The sequence below is a fragment of the Dasypus novemcinctus genome, chromosome 31, assembly GCF_030445035.2.
Source record: "Dasypus novemcinctus isolate mDasNov1 chromosome 31, mDasNov1.1.hap2, whole genome shotgun sequence".
Lineage (NCBI taxonomy): Eukaryota > Metazoa > Chordata > Mammalia > Cingulata > Dasypodidae > Dasypus > Dasypus novemcinctus.
Window position 1 is genome coordinate 38,176,405 of NC_080703.1, and position 19,896 is coordinate 38,196,300.

The following is a 19,896-nucleotide window of genomic DNA, read 5'->3' on the forward strand; positions in this document are numbered from 1 at the left end:
CTGGCAGTTCCAGCTGAAGACCTCAGCAACCACCAGTATCAACTGCCAGATATCTTGAGATGACTCTAGCTCCATCACTGACTGAAACTACATGAGATCCAGAGTGAGAACCACACACTAAGTCCACTTAACCCCCAAACCCATGAGAGATAATAAAATGATTGTTAGCTCAAGTCACTAAGTTTTGGAGTCACGTGTTTCTCAGCAATAGATCACTGGAAGAGTAAAAATGTAAGGCATATTATATTGCAGTAAGGGCTGGTAGGTTTCAAATTATGTAAAAAGGGGCACTTCCAGGAAGAAGGAGGGTGAGAAAGATATGGAACTCTTTTTTCTCCCAGAAAAATAGTTAGACGACAGGCAGAAATAGCCTGGAAAAAAATCACCTAGGGTTTAGGACACTAGGGGAAGGCTAGACATCACCCCAAAGAGAGGGGGGCAAAGGAAAAGTATTGTGAAAACAAAACTGTGACTTAAAATTGGCAGCTGCAACTGTCAACACCCACCCCTATCCTATAGACACTTGAAATCTCATGCCTCTAGGTCAGCATCTACACATAAAGATTGTCCCAGGAAAATGGAGAGAGAGACACACACAGCCTAAGACTGACTCAGCTTTGAACCACAAATTTGGTCTGCAAGTCCCATGAGCCCTTCCAGGCCAGGTGGGACTATGTCACTGTTTTCCTTGGAAGCCAGCAAGGGACTAAAGATATCCGACCCTCTTAATCTCCCTCTCTGCTGACCAGGACAGGTTGTTGAAGATGCAGAAGGGAGTGGAATTATTCCCTACCAAAGGAAAGGGAAGGGGCTGCCAGCAAAGGCTAGAAAACTGCCTCTGAGAAAGTTTGAATTATGAGGCTCTTAGCCTCCAGGCAGGATCCTCTATAACATTATTCCAGTCCGTGTCACAAAAAACTCAATCAAACCAGGCTTTGAAACAAGATGGCTGCCAAAGTGTGCCATCTGCAGGCAGACCAAGGAAGTACACTCGAGAAAATTAAAAGTAAATAGGATAGGCTCTTTTCTGGCCTGTACAGCCTCTCTCTCCAAGACCCCTGGAAGCAGGTCTGTAACCCAATACTGAGCCCAGGGCACAGATTTCAGCAACTGACAGGGACAATCCTAAATACCCAGATCAGGTTAACCAGGGATCAAAGAAGAGCAGTAACACAGCCTCCTGCCACTAAAGTACTATGAAAGAGAGAGAAATCGAGCATCTGAGTAAACTCACCATCTTAATCAGATGCTCTGACATCAGCAAAAAATTACAAGCCATCCTAAAAAAAATGGAAGAAATGGCCCAGGAAAAGGAATGTATCAAAGCCAGAAAAGACGCAGGATTTGAGAAAACTCATCAAGAGTCATACAAATTTCCAAAATCAAATCAACAAATACAAAGACAATATAGCTAAAGAAATAAAAGACATCAAAAAGGGGGGAAGTGGACTTGGCCCAGTGGTTAGGGCGTCCGTCTACCACATGGGAGGTCCACGGTTCAAACCCCAGGTCTTCTTGACCCGTGTGGAGCTGGCCCATGCGCAGTGCTGATGTGTGCAAGGAGTGCCCTGCCACGCAGGGGTGTCCCCCGCGTAGGGGAGCCCCACGTACAAGGAGTGCGCCCCGTAAGGAGAGCCGCCTAGCGTGAAAGAACGTGCAGCCTGCCCAGGAATGGTGCCACACACACGGAGAGCTGACATAGCAAGATGACACAACAAAAAGAAACACAGATTCCTGTGCCACTGACAACAACAGAAGCGGACAAAGACGCAGCCAATAGACAGAACAACAGACAACCAGGGAGGGGGGTGGGGGGGAAAGGGGAGAGGAATGAATAAATAAATAAATCTTAAAAAAAAAAAAAAGACACAGAGAGGGAAGTGGATGTGGCCCGAACCAGCTGGGCACCCCCTACCACAGGGAGGTCCCAGGCTCAGGCCCCAGTGCCTCTTAAAGACGAGCAGACGCCGCACCCCACACAAGGAGCAGATGCCATACATCAGCAGACACCACAGCCCAGAGCCAGTGAATGTGCATCAGGCCGTTGGGCACTCGCCTCCCATGTGGGAAGACCCACATTCAGTTCCTGGTGTTTCCTGGAAAAGGTGAGCAAACAACAGACAGAGGAGAGAACCGTCTAGGGGTGGGGTGCGGTGATAAATATAAATAAATTAAAAAAAAAATACAGAAAGCACAAAAAATTTGATAACCTGAATGCAAAGTAACAGAACTCATTATTGAAAGACACGACTGGTGAGATTTTACAAACCACGGTAGAGGCGGCTGTCCCGGCAGCGGGGCCGGCGCAGGGCCCCTTTAAGTCGAGGAGCGCGCGCCATTCCTGGGGCGGGGCCAGGGCTCCCCGGGAAGGCCGCGTGCCCGCCCGGGGGCGGGGCTTGCAGGGGCCGCTCTGGGGCGGGCACCGCCTCTTCCCAGGGGATCAGACCCGCCGGAGGGCGCCTCCCGGCCGCCATTTCCCCGCCACCGGTTCCCCGCCGCCATTTCCCGGCCACCAGTTCCCGGCGTCTCGGGAGGCGCTGGCCCTGCTCAGCCTCGCCGGACCCCTTCAGAACCGCGAGCCTCTGCCCAGGTAAGCGCGAGGCCGGCCCCGCCTGCGCCCTCCCGCCCGCGGCTGGAGCCGCCTCGGCCTGCGGAGGCGCGGCGCCCGGCGGCCCTGTCCCTCGGGTCGCCGGGAAGGGCCATGCCCGCGGCGCCGGCGGCCGTCGGGTTTCGGTGGAACCGCCTCGGGTGGCGGCGGGCCAGGGTGCGGAGCTGGCGAGCTGCTCCAGGGTCGGCACGTTGCCCGACCCTTCTTAGACAAGACCCGAGTGGGCTCTGCGGGTCGGCTGGCGGGAGTCAGACCTGGGCCTCTGGGAGGCTGGAGAGGCAGGTGTGTGCACGGGAGGGAGGCGCAGCAAGGACCCCTGCCCGAGTCCTCCTTTAGCAGGGGCTTCAACACTCGTGATCTCCCTACCCTTTATGGCTCAGGAATTCTGCTAAAGAGGTGAATCTTTAAGCCGATGGGCAACAAGGTGTTTTTTTTTTGCCTTTTAAAAAAATAAATTCAATTTTTTAAAGCTTATAAAAAAAACCACATTAGAGGCATACAACAGCAGACTTGAAAAACAAGAAAGAATAAGCGATACACAAAGCAGAACAGGTGAAATAGAAAAGAATGGAAAAAATTTGAGCAGCAGCTCTAAGTGTTGAATGATAACCTGAAACACAACATTCATGTCATGGGGGTTCAAGAAGAGGAGAAGGGAAGAGGGGTAGAAAGAATATTTCAAGAAATAATGGATGAAAACGTCCCAACTCTCATGAAAGAAATAAACTTACATGTACAAGCACAGTGTACCCCAATTAGAATAAATGCGAATACTTACACCAAGACACATACTACTCAGAATGTCAAACATCAAAGATAAAGAGGAAATTCTGAGAGCTGCAAGGGAGAAGCAAACCATCACATACAAGGGACCCCAGTTAAGACATAGTGTGGATTTCTCATTAGAAACCATGGAGGCCAGAAGACAGTGGCATGATAAAATCAGGTTACTGAAAGAGAAAAACTGCCAGCTGAGAATTCTTTATCCAGCAAAATTATTCTTAAAATATGAAGGTGAATTTAAAACATTCACAAACAAAGTAACAGAGTTCATAAAAAAGAACCCACCACTGCAGAAAATATTAAAGGGAGCTTTACAGTCTGAAAAAAAAGACACAAGAGAGGGGCTTAGAGGAGAGTATAGAAAACAAGAATAGTTGAAAGGGTAAACAAGAGTAAAAAGACAGGAGAAATAAGATATGATGTATGAAAACCAAAGAAAAAAATGGTGGAAGTAAATAATGTTATTTAAATATCAAATGTGAATGGGTTAAACTTCCCAATCAAAAGACATAGGTTGATAGATTAAAAAAACAAGCCATCCATATGCTGCCTACAAGAGACTCACCTTAGACTCAGGGATACAAAATGGCTGAAAGTGAAAGGCTGGGAAAAGATACTCCATGCAAACAATAACCAAAAAGGAGCAGGGGAAGCAAATACCAGACAAAACAGGCATTAAATGCCAAAAAGGTGTGAAATACAGAAGTAACACGTAAAAATCAGTAATATTTCTCTATGCTAGTATTGAACAACCTGAGAAGGAAACTGGGGGAAAAATTCTATTTACAATAGCAAGAAAAAGACTCAAGTAACTAGCAATCAATTTAACCAAAGCAGTATAGGGCATAAATGCAAAAAATTACAAAACAATGCTACAAGAAATCAATGAAGACATAAACAAATGTGTTTCCATGTTCATGGATTAGAGACTAAATATCATGTAGATGTCAATCCTACCCCAAATGATTTCTAGATTTAATGCAATACCAATCAAAATTCCAACAGCTTTATTTTCAGAACTAGAAAAGGTAATTGCCAAATTCATTTGGAAGGGAAAGTACACTTGAACAGCTAAAAGCAATCTAAACAAAGAGTGACACAAGAGGAATTTCTTTGCCTTAACTTGAAACATATTACAAAGCTACTGTGGTCAAAAGCATGACACTGGCATAGACAGACATATCGGAAAAGAATTGAGAGTCCAGAAATAAATCCTCACCTCTATGGTCAACTGGTTTTTCTGTTTGTCTGTTTGGTTTTTAAAAAAAGATTTATTTATTTATTTCTCTCCCTTCCCCCCCCCCACCCCAGTTGTCTGTTCTCTGTGTCTATTTGCTGTGTCTTCTTTGTCCGCTTCTGTTTTTGTCAGAGGCACTGGAATCTGTGTTTCTTTTAGTTGCGTCATCTTGTTGTGTCAGCTCTCCATGTGTGCAGCACCATTCCTGGGCAGGCTACACTTTCTTTCGCACTGGGTGGCTCTCCTTACAGGGTGCACTCCTTGTGCGTGGGGCTCCCCTGCATGGCGTGGCATGGCACTCCTTGCGTGCATCAGCACTGCACGTGGGCCAGCTCCACACGGGTCAAGGAGGCCCAGGGTTTGAACCGCGAACCTCCCATGTAGTAGATGGACGCCCTAACCACTGGGCCAAGTCCGCTTCCCAGTCAACTGGTTTTTGACAAACCTACCAAGTCCATGTTGACAGGATAAAACAGTCTCTCCAACAAATGGTTCTGGGAGAACTAGGATATCCATAATCAAAAAAATGCAAGAGGACCCCTATTTCATTCTCTATACAAGAATCAACTCAGAATGGATCAAAGACCTAAACAGAAAAGGAAGGACCATAAAACTACCAGACGGAAATGTAGGGAAACCTCTTAAAAGACCTTGTGGTAGGTGGTGGTTTCTTGGACCTTACACCCAAAGCACACACAACAACAGAAAAAAATAGTCAACACCACTAGTGATTAGGGAAATGCATATCAAAACCACAATGAGTTATCATTTCATACCTATCAGAATGATGACTATTAAAAAGAGAATACAAGTATTGGAGAGGATGTGGAGAGAGAGGAAAACTTATTCACTGTTGATGGAATGTAGAATGGTACAGCACTGTGGAGGACTGTTTGACAGTTCACAGATTTGCCATGTGACCCAGCAATACAACTACTGGGTATAAACCCAGAAGAACTGAGAGTGGTGACATGAACAGACACCTGCACACTGATGTTTACAGCAGCATTATTCACGATTGCCAAAAGTTGGAAACAGCCCATGTGTCCATCAACCGATGAATGGATCAACAAACTGCTGTATTCACATGATGAAATATTATGCAGCTGTTAAGAAGTCTCACCCAGGACAACTAACAAGGAGATGATGGACAACGACTATCTCAAGGAACCAAGAGAGTCTACAATTGCAAGAGCGTCCAATCCATCTGCCCTAGGGGATCAAAGTCCCCTCTCAATTAGAGGTGGAGTGCTTATCACCATCTCAGAATCCTCAGGATTGGGGAATGAACTATGGACCAAAACAGACTTACTGATATTCTACTACAGACTTACTGTGTGATGCTAGCAATGTAAGAATTAAATCAGTGATGTGGAGGCAGTGGCTACTGGAGGTTCCGAAGGCAGGGAGAGAGGAAAAAGAGGTGTAATATGGGGGCATTTCTGGAACTTAGGAATTGTCCTGGATGTCACTGTAATGACAGATATAGGCCATTATATATCTTGCCATAACTTAAAAAATTGTGTGGGAGAGTAAATTACACGTATAATCCATGCTTAGTGGAAATGCTCCAAAATATGTTGATCAATTGTAATCAGTGTACCACACTAATGAAGGAGTTGTTAACATGGGAAAATGTGGGAGCTGTAGGGAGCGGAGCATATGGGAATTCCCTTTATTTTTGATATAACATTTATGTAAATCTAAGTATCTTTTTAAAAAATTTTAAAAATATATTTAAAAAAGGAGGAATGAGTAATCTCATCAAATTAATAACTTGAGTATGGGTCACCAGAAAATAGAATGGGTTCAAGAATGGAAAGCTGAGGATCTTTGGAAATGAAGAGAAGAGGTGAAAGCATAACAGAATGTTTGTTACTAGCAGTACTGTTATGTGTGTATGACAGTGGTTTAAAGGGAAAATCTAAGGTCATATATATTACTAAAAATGTAACTTCGGAATATACAGCATAGTAATACTGCCTGTGAAATGTGAATATGGGTAAAAGTGCATATATAAGACCGTTCTTCTTTGAAGGGTAAACAAATGTATGTTAATACTACAAGATGTTAATATCAGACAAAAAACCCACATTATTCTAAGTGAAAGAAACCGTACACAAAGTACTACATATTGTATGATTCCTTTTATATAAAATGTAAATATAAATCAATTTATAAAGATGAATTCAGATTAGTGGTTATGTTAAGACTGGGAAGGATAGAGGGACTAAGAAATGACTAACAGTATGGGGTTTTTATTTTTTGGGTAATGAAATTGTTCTAAAATCTTTTGTTGTGATGAATGTACAACATTCTGATCACACTAAAAGTCACTGATTAAAGAATTTGGAAAGATTTTATGGTATGTGAATATATCTCAATAAAACTGCTTAAAAATAACAAAAGGGGGAGAGGACAATATATAAACTCAGTTAACAGTAACTTTGCAAGGATATATAACAAAGTGATAAATAACAAAAGCCTCTGGGAAGAACAGAATGGCTAAGAGAAGATGGGGAGAGACTTTTTCACAGCAAATCTTTTTAAACCTTTTGAATTTTGACTCACAAATTAATGAAAAATATGACATAAAAATGAGAACAGTAGTGTTAAAATCTCAGTAATTTAGGAATATGGGTATTTAAATTTTTATCTAATATTCTACTTTTAACTTTTTTCAAAATACTTAACACTGTTGTCCTTATTAAGTGGTGAACTAAGAGGGCATACATCTGTCAAGTACTGCACATTCTATGACAGAATACTTATGTCATCTGTACTCTTATACTCCTACTTTAAACCAGATTTCTGAAGGTATCTGATAATTACATGACCATAGTCACATACCAGATCATTTCCTTAGAGTCTCTGCTATCATCTTCAACTGTGGAAAGGGAGGCCACAAAACCTCATTCCTCATCCTGCTTCTACACTTTCCCACCTTATTACCTTGAAAAAAGGGTGAATGTCATTAATACTTAATTGTTTTGTCACATTTTAAGTCACTAAGGATATTTTACTTTCAAAACCCAATCTGTGAGTTTCATAATGCTCACTTTCATCTTACAGAACTTAGTAATTAGTAGGTAAGAGAGTTCATGCTTGCATCAAGGTTGCCACTGACCAAAAAAAAAAGGGACAGAAAGGAACTCTGGAGTTATTCCTGTTGCTAGACTCACTCTTTCATATTTGTATTCTCCTCTATTAAGACGCCTGTTGGCAAAAGATGGCTCCAAATGTTATTCTGTCATAAATTAACTTAGCATGAGTCATAGGCAAGACAAGGCATATGTAACATCAGATAGTGTGAGACCTAAAAGGGAGAAAGTAACAGTTTAAAAAAATGTTTTCTATGTTTTTATCAAGTCAGAATTCTTATTTCCTCTATTAAAAGCAAAGTCTGGAAAATGGATGTGCCTCAACCAATTGGGCTCCCATGTACGATGTGGGAGGTCCAGGGTTTGATGCCCAGGGCCTCCTGGTTGGGGGATGGTGGCCCATTCGGCAAGCTGGCCCACACGGAATGGCAGCCCACACTGGAATGCAGCCCCACACAGAAGAGCCAGCCTGCATGGGAATGCCACTTCACGTGCGTAAGCCGCCCAACGCGGGAGTGCCAGCCAACATGGAGAGCTGACACAGCAAGATGACACAACAAGAGACACAGAGGAGAGAAAATAAGATGACATAGCAGAACAGGGGAGCTGAGGTGGCGCAAGAGAGTAACTGCCTCTCTCCCCATTCCAGAAAGTCCCAGGATCGGTTCCCAGAGCCGCCTAATGAGAATACAAGCAGACAAAGAAGAACACACAGCATATGGACACAGAGAGCAGACGGGGGGCGGAAGGGGGGCGGGTGTGTGTGACAAAAAATGTCTTTAAAAATAGTAAAGTTTTTATATTACTACTGAAAAAGAAGATTTAGAGTGAGGCATCTTGTATGCTACCTTTCATACAAGAAAGCAGGAGAAATAAGAAAAAATATATAAATATGCATTTGCATATTTGCTTGTTTTTGCAAATAAAAATTTAGGAAGGTTAAGCAAGAAGCTAAGATTAATTGAGAAGGGGAAAAAGCAAACTAAAGTTGAATATACACCGATGACCATTATGGTAAGTTGACAACAAATAATTACTTCAAGTAACTTTTAAAAAGTTACCCTGAGTACATCCTGAGGAAATGGATTTATTCTTAATATTGTCAAAAGAAGGTAAGAAAAAACTCTTCCAGTGATATATGATCTAATAGAAAGGTTCCTGAACAGAATTCTTTTATCTGCTCCTTACTATGTGTGTCAGGCAAAGCACATTAATCCTTTTGCATTGAAACTAGAAAAGTTTGAGAGAAGTCATTAAAAGGTGAGTGTCCAGCTTTTAAGTATCAGGTGTTTGTGGTGTGAACAATTAGAAACCTTTTTTTTTTTTTAACATTTCTCCCCACCCACTATTGTTAAAAACTAAGTGCCTTCTATGTGTCTTTCACGGTGTCTACAAAAACCTTAAATACTATTCAGAAATCTTAAATCTTCAGAACAGAATGAAGAACCAAACAACTAACAAAACTGGACTGAGTGCAGTTAAAATAGATGTTATAAAGTCCAGGCACAAAACCTTATGTAAATTAATAGATTTCTTCAGAACGTCACTGTGACTACTTTTTAAAGTATTTCCTCTTTTGAGAATAATTTGTAATAAATGACAAATTTAGGCTTAATTTAAAAAGTGGTATGTAATACAACTTTTACATACCTTTACTTTAAAACATACATTATCTGATTATAGTATAATGTTTACTTAAGGGGTCTCCCACACTGAACCATAAGATCATCTTTGATTTCTAGTACTTAGCACTGTCAGAACTTGGTAAATCTGTTGGGCGCATGAATTTTATACAAGCTTGATAATCTTGTTTCCCAATACACAGCAAAATAAAAGCAATAAATTACTGTATGTAGAGCTATTTGTCAAACTCATTCTGCCAGCTTTAAACACTTCAGCAGTTACCAGAGGGAATGAATGAATGACACAGAGCAAAAACAGATGCTCATCATAATCCCAAGTCTTGAAATACATTTTAAGAGGAAAAATGGTTTAATTGTATTGACTGTATTGTTTAACACAAGAAGAGTACCCACTTTAAAAAAGAACATTTACTCTAGAGGGATCCTTGGCTATCCTCTAGCTCAACCCTCCCATTTACAGATATATAAACAGGGGATCACCAAAGTATTTATAAATGGGCATAAGGATTATAACCAAACCTACTGACTCCCAACTCACTGGAATATGTTTAACTAGTCATATATAGGACATCATTTAAAAATAGGATGCTGGGTAATAACTGTTAAGGCTATTAAAAGATATTTTTCTAAGCAATATAACCTACCTCAAATAGTGACTGTATATTATCTAAGAAGAAATAATATGCATAAAGATAGTATTCTTTCACTTAAAACCAAACGATTCATTTCCACATATTATAACTCTCAGCTAACAAGTAAAGGGCATTAGTGTATTATAAAGCTGTCTTCAACAGGGAAAACATGTATTATTCAGATTAAAATTTTCTGTCTCACTTTTATTTCTGTTTAGGAAGCAATTTTCTTTAAAATCTGCATACATGTACTATTCTACTTAATTGTGTAATTTGCCTCACTGTTAGCTGATGTGAGTAGCTTGCATTTAATGTAATATACATAACCATTTGTCCACATATGTGACAACCCATAGAGGGAATTAATAATAATTTACCGGACAGAATTTTAAGAAACTTGGTTGTAAATGCTCATGCTATCTACTTAAATGAATGTGCAAACCTTCGTATTTAGGAAGACTCAATTTTTGCTTTTATTATAAAGTTTCCTATCTTATTTTGTTAATTTAAGAAAATCTGGACCTAAAATTTAAAAAATTTTCCAAATCCTAAACCAAAAACTATGCATTAGGTGCTAACAGTCACCCTTTGAAAATAATGCCATGTCATGACAAAAGAACAAAATAATCAGCAATGAATAAACTGACGCAGCAAAACAGCTGGTGGGGGAGCAGCTGTGGTTCAAGCAGTTGAGCACCCACCTCCCACATGGGAGGTCCTGGGTTCAATCCCCTGCCCCCAGTACCTCAAAAAAAATAAATAAAAGAAAGGTGATGATGCTAGAGTTAATGTTAACATTTAATATATACTTTAACCTGTGCCTGGCATTGTACTAAAGTATTTGTATGCACTATTTCATTTAATCCTTATGAAAAACCTTGTGAGGTACGTATGATTATTTCCCTTTCATGTAAGAGGAATATAAAGCTGCATATGACTTGCCTAAGATCATGTAGCACCTGGTATGAGCTGGAGCAAGAATCTGAAATCTAACAATCTGGATCCAGGGTCTCCTCTCTTAACTACAATGCTTCATTCTCAAAAAAGAACTGGCTGGAAACTGATAAGGTAAACTACTACTACTACTAACTTTGAAACTGGCCTTGTTCTTCTTAACTTTGACAGTATCATTTTTCCCCCTTAGATGTAAAGGCCAAAAAGAAAAATAAGGCCTGCTAGTCCCTTAAAGGAAAGTGGATGGGTGTTAAATGTAGAAGTATAATGAGCGTTTTCTTCCAGAAAAAAGCAATCAAGTAAACAACTATGAAATAGTTACGTTAGGCACTCCACTTACAGTTAACAGTTTCTGATAGTAACTTAAAAAGATACTTAATTTCTTTAATCAGTTTTCTGTATAATCAATCCTTGATTAGGTGTGGCAATAAAGTCTTCGTGTATTCTAGGTGCTATGTGAAAGATTGCTAGCCTTACCATTCAACAAATATTTACTACTGAGGAACTACTGAGCGTGGAGCTAAAATAGCAAGTGAAGAAGGAAGTCAGCTCTATGAGCCTAATGCTCCTTGCTAAACTCTAGGCTTGATTTAGACAAATAATAGGAACATAAATTTCATGTAGACTTCAAAGCCCTACATTCAAATCAGAAATCCCCAAAATGTCACACCTGCTACATAATTTCATCAAGCCTGCAACTTGGTCAAGGGGCAGGGTATGGGGTACGGTGAGGCAAATGGGATTCTTAAACTACCATGTTTAGGAAGAACCACACAAACGAAAGACATTCTTGATGAATATTAAGGTTCTAGAATTAGCAGATTCTCAAGGGTGTACAACATAGGATCTTCATCTTAGAACACAAATAGAAACGAAACTTTTATGTACTTTGGAATCATACCTAATGTTTCTAGATATAGAAAGTCAAATAAAAAAGTTGAAATGCAAAGTAATTGGCCAGGTTTATTTGATAGGTAATTCCCACCACACATCAGCCAAAACAAAATACGTATTATTTACAAGTCATGAACTTTTGCAGTTGACCACTAAAAGGCCCAAATTTTAGAATCTTTAAATGCTTGGATCTACTACATAATCTAGGGTGAAATGGCTGTTTAGCAAAGAGCATAAAAGAACAGTGTCCACAACTATAATCTAATGGCACTGTCATAACCTCCTAAAGGTATTAATATGTGACAGACATAGTTAAAGTGTTGAAAAACCATAACACCGAAATCCTGGTACAATTCCTTCTAGAATTGTTTTTAAACCACTCGACTTAAATTGCACAAGTAGAAATTAAGGAAGCTTTATATACAGTAATGAATACCTTTATGAAAAATTAATAAAGAGTAGGCAATTTAATTGGTATTAAATGGAAAGGGAGATTACATATATAAACTAACATTTATCAGAGGATATGCATATTTATGATGCACTGATATGGGGTAAATTTTTCTTTTGAGATGTCATTAGGAAAAAAAAAATTAAAAGATTGGATTATCAAAAATCTAACCTTAGGCTCCTGCAAACCTTCCTGGGAATTAAGTTCTGTGCTACAGTACGTCACAAAGCTTTCATTATTTTAATATGTACAATGAAGTAGGGGAGGATAGTATATAGCAAGTCCCAAACTTACTTGGCTCAGGTATTTGACCAAGAATACACACACATAAATATACACACAGGCACACACATATACACTTTGGGAAATGCTGACACTGATAATCTCTAGCGAAACAGCAGTTACAACTTTCACTTTCTGTTTAAGGTGGGTGGATATGACCTAGCAGTCTTTAAAACTCTCCCTTCCAGATGAGCCAGTTATCTTTGGCCCTATTTGTTTTGTGGAGGAGGCTAAACCTTTAGAGATAATGTTTCATTACTAAACCAGTCATAACTACAAAGAAACTACAAAGGAAGTGTAATATAACAAGCCATGAAAAATTTTTTAACATTTCTGATCCAAAAATAAAAGGTCCATGACATAAAAGAAGTTTTGGTGCTCACCAATTATAAAAAAAACATGCAACAAAAACAACATTGTAAAATAATACACAAAGGTAAGAGGATAACAGTCACCCTTCTACTACTAAGCATATTAAAGTGGAAATACCACTTATTACCTATATATAATACTACTTAAGTAAATGTTTCTTATAAAAATAGGGAAAAGCCAGGAAGTGATAGAGTTGTCCAAAGGATCTGATATAAATAATAAAATCCTCAAGAGTATTAGGCTTGAGAACGTAAACTTACATGCAGAGCAGAGTAATATGAAGTTATGTATCTAAAAGATGAATTTTATGAAATTGCCACATGCCCGTGTTATCTATTTACCTTATGTATTTCAGAAGTTTTTTTCTTTAAGTATGAGGCTAAGACAGACACAATACCTTTAAAAAATACACACACACACACACACACACACATATAAAATACTTGGTTACATATTCTCTGCAAAACATTATGAATTAAAGCTGTGTGGCCCTTCTGATATCATCTAATCCCAATGTTTCATTCCACAGAGGAAGACAATGAGGCCCCATAGAAGTTAGGTGTCTTTCCCAACTGCTACACAGTTGTTAAGCTTTGTTTAAATTTAATTTTTTAATTTCTGGATTCCAGTCTTCTACTCACAATATTGTACTGTTTTCTCTTCTGTCTGGCATCTTCCATCGTACCTTCCCCTCATTTCTGTATTACTACAAACACTGTACAAAGCACCTCTTTAGTTTACTCACCTCTTCCCTCTCTTCTTTCATCTTTCTCTCTAGGTCCCATTTTCCTTTCATGTCCCTTTCCACTGATCTCTCACTTTTTCTCTTCCCTTACCCTAGTTAAATAAACAAAATGTTTATCCTACTAGTGTTTAATTAAATTTAATATTACAAAAAAGTGCAAATTAATTTATAGCCTAGTTATTTAAAATTAGGATTTTAAGGCTAACTTGCTGATCATTTTAAAGCCAATATAATTTAACACAAATATGCATTAATTTAAGGAAATTTCAAATGATTATCAAGAAATACATGTTAAAATCAAATCTTACCACGTGGGAGACTAATTCTACACACTTGTACGTGCATTCTAAGCTTCAACACAACCACACTGGGGATTAACCACAAAACCAAAACATAAAAAGAAGAAAGATATCAACCTAACAAAAATCAAGATATTTTTAAAGCTTGAGGTGTGCTGAACAGCTCTTTTCTTCACTGTGTGACCTATTTAGGCATTCACCATCACAATTAGAACTGCAAAAATTTTTTGTCACTGTGATTTGATTAAATGAAGCAGGAAAAAAAAATCTCACCCCCAATGGTACTCTCTTGAAATTCATGAAACTGGCCCTTCACAAAACGAAGCACTAGGCTTGATTTGCCAACAGCAGACTCTCCCAGAAGTACTAGTTTGAACTGGCAAATTTTATTTCCAGTATTTGGCCCATTGGGTCTTGATGCTCCTCGATTAGCCATGTCCAAATTTGAAAGAAGTCTCTAATTTCAGACTCTAAACAATTTCCAGGATGCAAGGTGTCAATTTCTTTCAGGAGGTAGTAGTCTGTAAAGAAACAAATTTGAATGAATTATTCAAATTAATGAAACACAGTAAAGGTAAATTTTGCCTGTAACATATGACAATTGTAAATCTGTCTGGATAGTCGTCATTTAGCTGTAACAATTCACACAGACCTTTTGGAATAATTTAAAGGCATAAGCTTTCTTTTTTTTAAGATTTACAAGTTAAAAAACATTTACTCAATAGAATAAACAGCAAGAGAGGCAATTAGAAGAATTTAAAATGGCTAAAAGATATACTTGGGAGCTCTAAAGCCATAAAATTTGGGCCTAAAATCACTCTAATTTTCAGGGTTTTTTTTTTTTTTAAGCTAATATTTATTAAAGGCTCAACTGTGTGTCAGGTAACTGTTCCAGGTCATTCAACATCTTATAAAGTTAGATACTTTTACAATACATATAAATGAAGAGAGGCACAGAGAGGTTAAGCAGCTTGACTGAGGTCACACACACAGTTTCTCAGGCAACCTAGGAAGAGTGTGATAAATGTTGGCTACTACTATTTGAAGGTTTCTAGTAAATGGTACATGTTTTTCATTAATGTTGATTATGGAATAACAAATATTTTAAGGCCCCGAGATTTGTGTGTCTGGTGTCTAAAAGACTTAAAACTGTTTCTTCATCTGCTCAAGAATATCACACATAGAAGTGTTAAATATGACACTCTGTGTGGTGGGATTATTAATGATGCATTTTCTTATACTTTTCTGTCGTTTTGAGCTAACAATAAATATGCCATTGTTTTCTATTTAACAAATTTAAAAAACTAGGCAGGAGGTCAACTTGTGTTCTCTTACAACCTTTTTTTTTTAAAGATTTATTTTATTTATTTCTCTCCCCTTCCCCCGTTGTCTGTTCTTTCCATTCGCTGTGTTTTCTTATAATCTAATAATGCCGACTTTCAATCGCAAAAGGAATTAGTATATGTCCAAAGAACTTCCTCCTTTTTTTAGTCTACAGAGAAATCAATCAATAGTTTTCTTACCTCTTTAACTGAGATCTGATCATGCGCTTGCTAATCAATTATATTAAACCCAAAGATGACTCCTTCCCTAAAAACCCTGTTATATATATTTCGTCCAGGTACCCCATATAAGAAGTTCACCTTCCTCATAAAATCTGAGGTACACACTCTTGGTAAAGAATTTATTAATAAACATACACTATGATGTCTGAGAGTTACTTCCCCACAATGGGAGTATAAATAAACAAGACTGGCCATGAGAACACTAAAGCTAGGTGATTATATGGTTCTTCCTACTTCCGAATATTTTAAATATTTTTCATAATTAAAAAAAAGTCTCAAATCCCCTCAACACACATCCCAACATCCGAAAACCACACCAGGCTTGGGGATCTAATCCTGGCAATATCAATTCCTGCCTGGGCAAGTTCTTTAATTTCCAAGTCTGTTTTTCTTTAATACTTAACTTGCAGAGGTGCTTTGAGAATTAAATGAGACAGTGTATGTAAATGAGTCTCAACAAAGTGCCCAACATAAAACAGGGATTAAAAATTGGCAATTAGAGTAGCCATTAGATAGTGATCAACTATCAATAAAATGTCAGGTAGATCGAATATGCACCTGCAAACCCTCAGATATTAAACAAAACACCAGCTGGAACACTCCATAATTGTTTGTAATATGTTATCTTCAAAACAGCAAACCGAATTACTTATTGAGGACAACATGTTCAGAATTTCTATGGGTGCTTCCAAAATTTCAGAGAAAACATCAGATTCCCATAAAAATGAAAGGAGAGTCTAGCTTCCCTTGGCGTTTAAGGTTTAAAGCTACTGGATTTGAGTTATCCCAAGGTTCTCAAATGAGAAATAAAGTAAGCTTAATTACAATTATGCAGTTAGCATAACACTATACCTGCCCTCGTGTGTATAATTTACTGAAAACTTTTGTTTCTCAAAATAAGGATTTTACCTAACATACATTTTTAACGTTTTTAAAATAACTCCTATGAACTCCTTCTAATGCAAGGGTTCTTAACCAGGGTTCCGTGAGCTTGAATTGAAACTCAAAAAAATATTCTTTTGGGAATGTTGGTGCCAATGTTATATATTTTAAAATAATATACAGGGTAGTATGGACTCAAGGTCTGTGGTTTTCACCTGACTTGACAAAAGGGTCCGTGGAACAAAAAGGTGAAGAACCACTGTTACAGTTGCTCTCTGATCAAAATTTTGTTAATAACAACTGCTGACTGGGCACCTATTTTGTGCCAGGCCCTGTTCTATGTACTTTACTCACAATAACCCCATGAGCTCGTACTATTATTCCCATATTAAGAATAAACTTAAGAATAAACGTTAACAAAACCAGTGATGTAAAGCTAGGTGCCCCCCCCCCCGCCCCCATTAGTTATGTAAAAGGTAACTGCCTCAACACTTTGATTCCACCTGGGCAAAAGACAAAACCCAAATATATGAATTATGACGTTCAGAGCTTAAAAAGTCTGAAAATCTCAGGAAGGTAACTAGCTTCCAGAGAACAAGACACAGCAGGTTTCACGGTGTCTTCCCACTGACGGTGTTCGGCGTCCTTAATGTTGAATTTTTAAAACTGAAGTTCACCTCTTTTCACAGATGAGACAAGCGTCTCTAGATGGCCTCTCGACAAGCCTCCAACACCCCTCCAACAGCACCGGTCGGTAGAAGTTGAAGGTAGGCGGAGCTCCCCAAATTCACACCTGCCGTAGGCCCGGCTCCTCCTCGGTGAGTCTCTGAGTAGCTGATACCGAAGTCCTGATCCCCTAACCCAGCAGGACCCCCCACGCCCCTTGGTCATCTTCCTCGTCCTCCGCCAGAGAACGAGCCCGGCTTTGCCTGGGACCCCCAGGAGGGCCAGGACAGGCGCCAGGCGGAGCCGCAGCCTCCAGTCCTCCTTCCAGGGCGCCATCTTGAGAAGGGAAAAGGGTGACACCCGTCGTTCCCCGGCCAGTCCCCAAACCCCGGCCCCCGAGGCCGGCCGGGGCAGACGCGGGGTTCGACCGCTCTCCGGGTCCGAGCACTAACGCGCGGGAGGGGAAGGGGCGGCGGCTCAGGGCCGGCGGGGCCGCTGGCGGGCTGGGGTCCCGGACACCTGGGGTCCCTGCCCGCTCAGGGCGGGGAGAGGAATCGGTTCGGTTACCTGGACCACAGCGCGCGGAGCTGCGGGGCCGGAGCTTCCTGGCGTCGCCCGGGGGCTGAGGCTGAGGCTGAGTTTGAGGCTGTGGCTGTGGCTCTGGCGGCGGCGCCTGCTCCTCGCGCCGTTCCCCTCAAGCCGGACCGCGCGAGGCTCGTGCAGCTGGGGCCGCCCCCGTCGGACTCCGTCTCCGCCTCTCCCCGCTCCGCCTTCCTCTTTCCTTTCTCCGCCGCCGCCGCGGGCGCTCGGGTCCTGCCTGCTTCTTCCTCCTCCTCCCTCCTCCGCCTCCTCCCCTCGGGCCAGCCGCCGGCTCCCTCACGAACCAAAACACAAACACTCCAGTCCCAGCGCGGGCGCCACTTCCGGCGCGCGCCGCCGGCCCCGCCGCCACGTCGCGGCACGTCGCCCGCTACGCCCCTGCGGCACTTCCGGTCGACCCCGCCCCGCCCCGCCCCCCGGCCTCGCTCGCGGGGCGCCGGGACTGGGTCACGTGACCTGGCCCGGAGGTCGGGGGTCGCGGCACCCCTGTTCGGGGCTTGTGGTGCCAGCGTCCCTACCCCCCCGCAGCGCCATTGTCAGCCGAGGCGGGCCTACTGGGCTCCGGGCGAGGTGGAGGCTTTGGGGAAAGACCCTAAGAAATTAGCGTTTCTCCCGGCCCTCGCGCGGCGGGTAGCTTTCCCCTTTGCGTATTATTAGCTGGCTCTCCCCCTCTGCCCGTCCCGCAACACCCCAACCCTGGGCATCTCAGCCAGGGGTTATTTTCTTAGAGGGCCTTGTACAGCCCGAGACACTTCACGGCGCCGCAATTCCCCCCACAAGTTCCTGGGGTGCGGGTCGTTTTGACCCCACTGGGGAGGGCACGACCCGCCCCATCCCAAAAGCCGTCCCCGGCGAGGCCGTGGGGCGGGGCGGCGTCTTAACTTTTATGGAGCGTTTACCTAGTTCAGGTCGGGAGGGGCAAGTTCTAAAAGAATAGCTTTTATTCAGACTTTTCGCGAGTTACGGTACTGAACTCTTTACTGGAATTATGCCTCTTTATTGTATTTCGAGGATTTCACTCTGCAACTAACTCGTTTATTTTATGCTTCCTACACTAGACTATTTAACTCAAAGTGGTCCTCATCGCTATAACTGATGTCTAGCACAGTCCCTGGAAAAAAGTCTTCAGTCACGTTTGTGGAATTAATGAGGCGAACCCGCTTAAAGGGTGAAGAAAGTGAAGTGCAGAGATTTATTTGGCCAAGATCACCGCTTAGTTGGTAACGCAGGATTCTAAGTTTCACAATTTTAGTTCCAGAACACAATTCCACGGAAGGCCAGCCCCCCCCCCCCCCCCCACAGTCGACTTAGTTAAGGCGTGCTGCTTTGGTCAAATCCCACCGAACGGACAAGGCTTCTATTGTTTCTGCAGGGCATCTGGAGCCCGCCCTCACCCCCACTCCCACCCCCAATTCTGATAGTAATTTGATAGAAGAATGTTTAATTGGTTACCACTCAGAATAAAGGCTATTTTTTCAGTTGCAATGTTCAAATTTTAACCCTGTTGTGAGGGCATACGTATTTGTCTTTGACGTGTTCCTGGGGTAGATTAGCCTGCGGGTTCTCAGTCAGCATCATGCAATGAAGATGATTTGAACCCTTGAACAGCTAGTCTTTCAGAACAACTCCCAATTACTAACCAGAAGAACGTAATGTGTTATACGTACGTGGTATCTGTGGCACTTCATCCCCACAGGGTTGTTCCAATATGATGTGTTAGTCATGGTAATACCTTTTGGACAATCCCAGCAAGAATCAGGAAGTAAGAGATGTCAACAGGATGTCCAAAACCAAACCCATGCTGCCCCAAACCTGTTTCTGCTTCATGACTGGCATTCACAGCCTCCCAGTCACCAGGACTTGAAACTGCAGAATCATTTTCAACTCTTCCTTCTCTCCCTCATAAACCAATATTGTATTCTATTGCCCAAAATTCTCTGATCCCCACATATGAGCTCTTAACCCCAAACCTTGGACCATGGTAGTATTCATATAAAATGGAATGAATACACACTATTGCGATTTCAACCCACTTTTTACACTTTAACCAGTCATTTCTCTACTGAAAAATGCTGTGGCTTATCATTTCTTGCTAAAAAGAGTCTAAAATTCTTCAGTCCTAGTCCCAACCCACCTTTCTTGCATTCTTTTTCCAAATTCTCCTTCTCTCTCAAAGTCAGTG

General features: G+C 41.3%; 1 protein-coding gene and 1 long non-coding RNA gene across 2 annotated transcripts in view; one reads left to right on the forward strand and one right to left on the reverse strand.

Moving 5' to 3' along the window:
* The window catches only part of RAB5A (RAB5A, member RAS oncogene family), a 33,851-nt gene extending 15,746 nt beyond the window's left edge, over positions 1-18,105 (reverse strand). The window contains exons 1-2 of the mRNA XM_004476554.5: positions 17,682-18,105; positions 14,275-14,522 (exon numbers count right to left, since the gene is read on the reverse strand). Of these exons, the coding sequence (XP_004476611.1) occupies positions 14,275-14,437 (163 nt within the window). The 5' untranslated portion in view covers positions 14,438-14,522; positions 17,682-18,105. The remainder of the gene's footprint in view (positions 1-14,274; positions 14,523-17,681) is intronic.
* Positions 2,470-19,199, forward strand: LOC139437967 (uncharacterized). Its single transcript, XR_011647839.1, has 3 exons — positions 2,470-2,590; positions 17,138-17,266; positions 18,773-19,199. It is a non-coding gene; the product is annotated as an uncharacterized lncRNA (long non-coding RNA).
* The last annotated feature ends 697 nt before the right edge of the window (positions 19,200-19,896 follow it).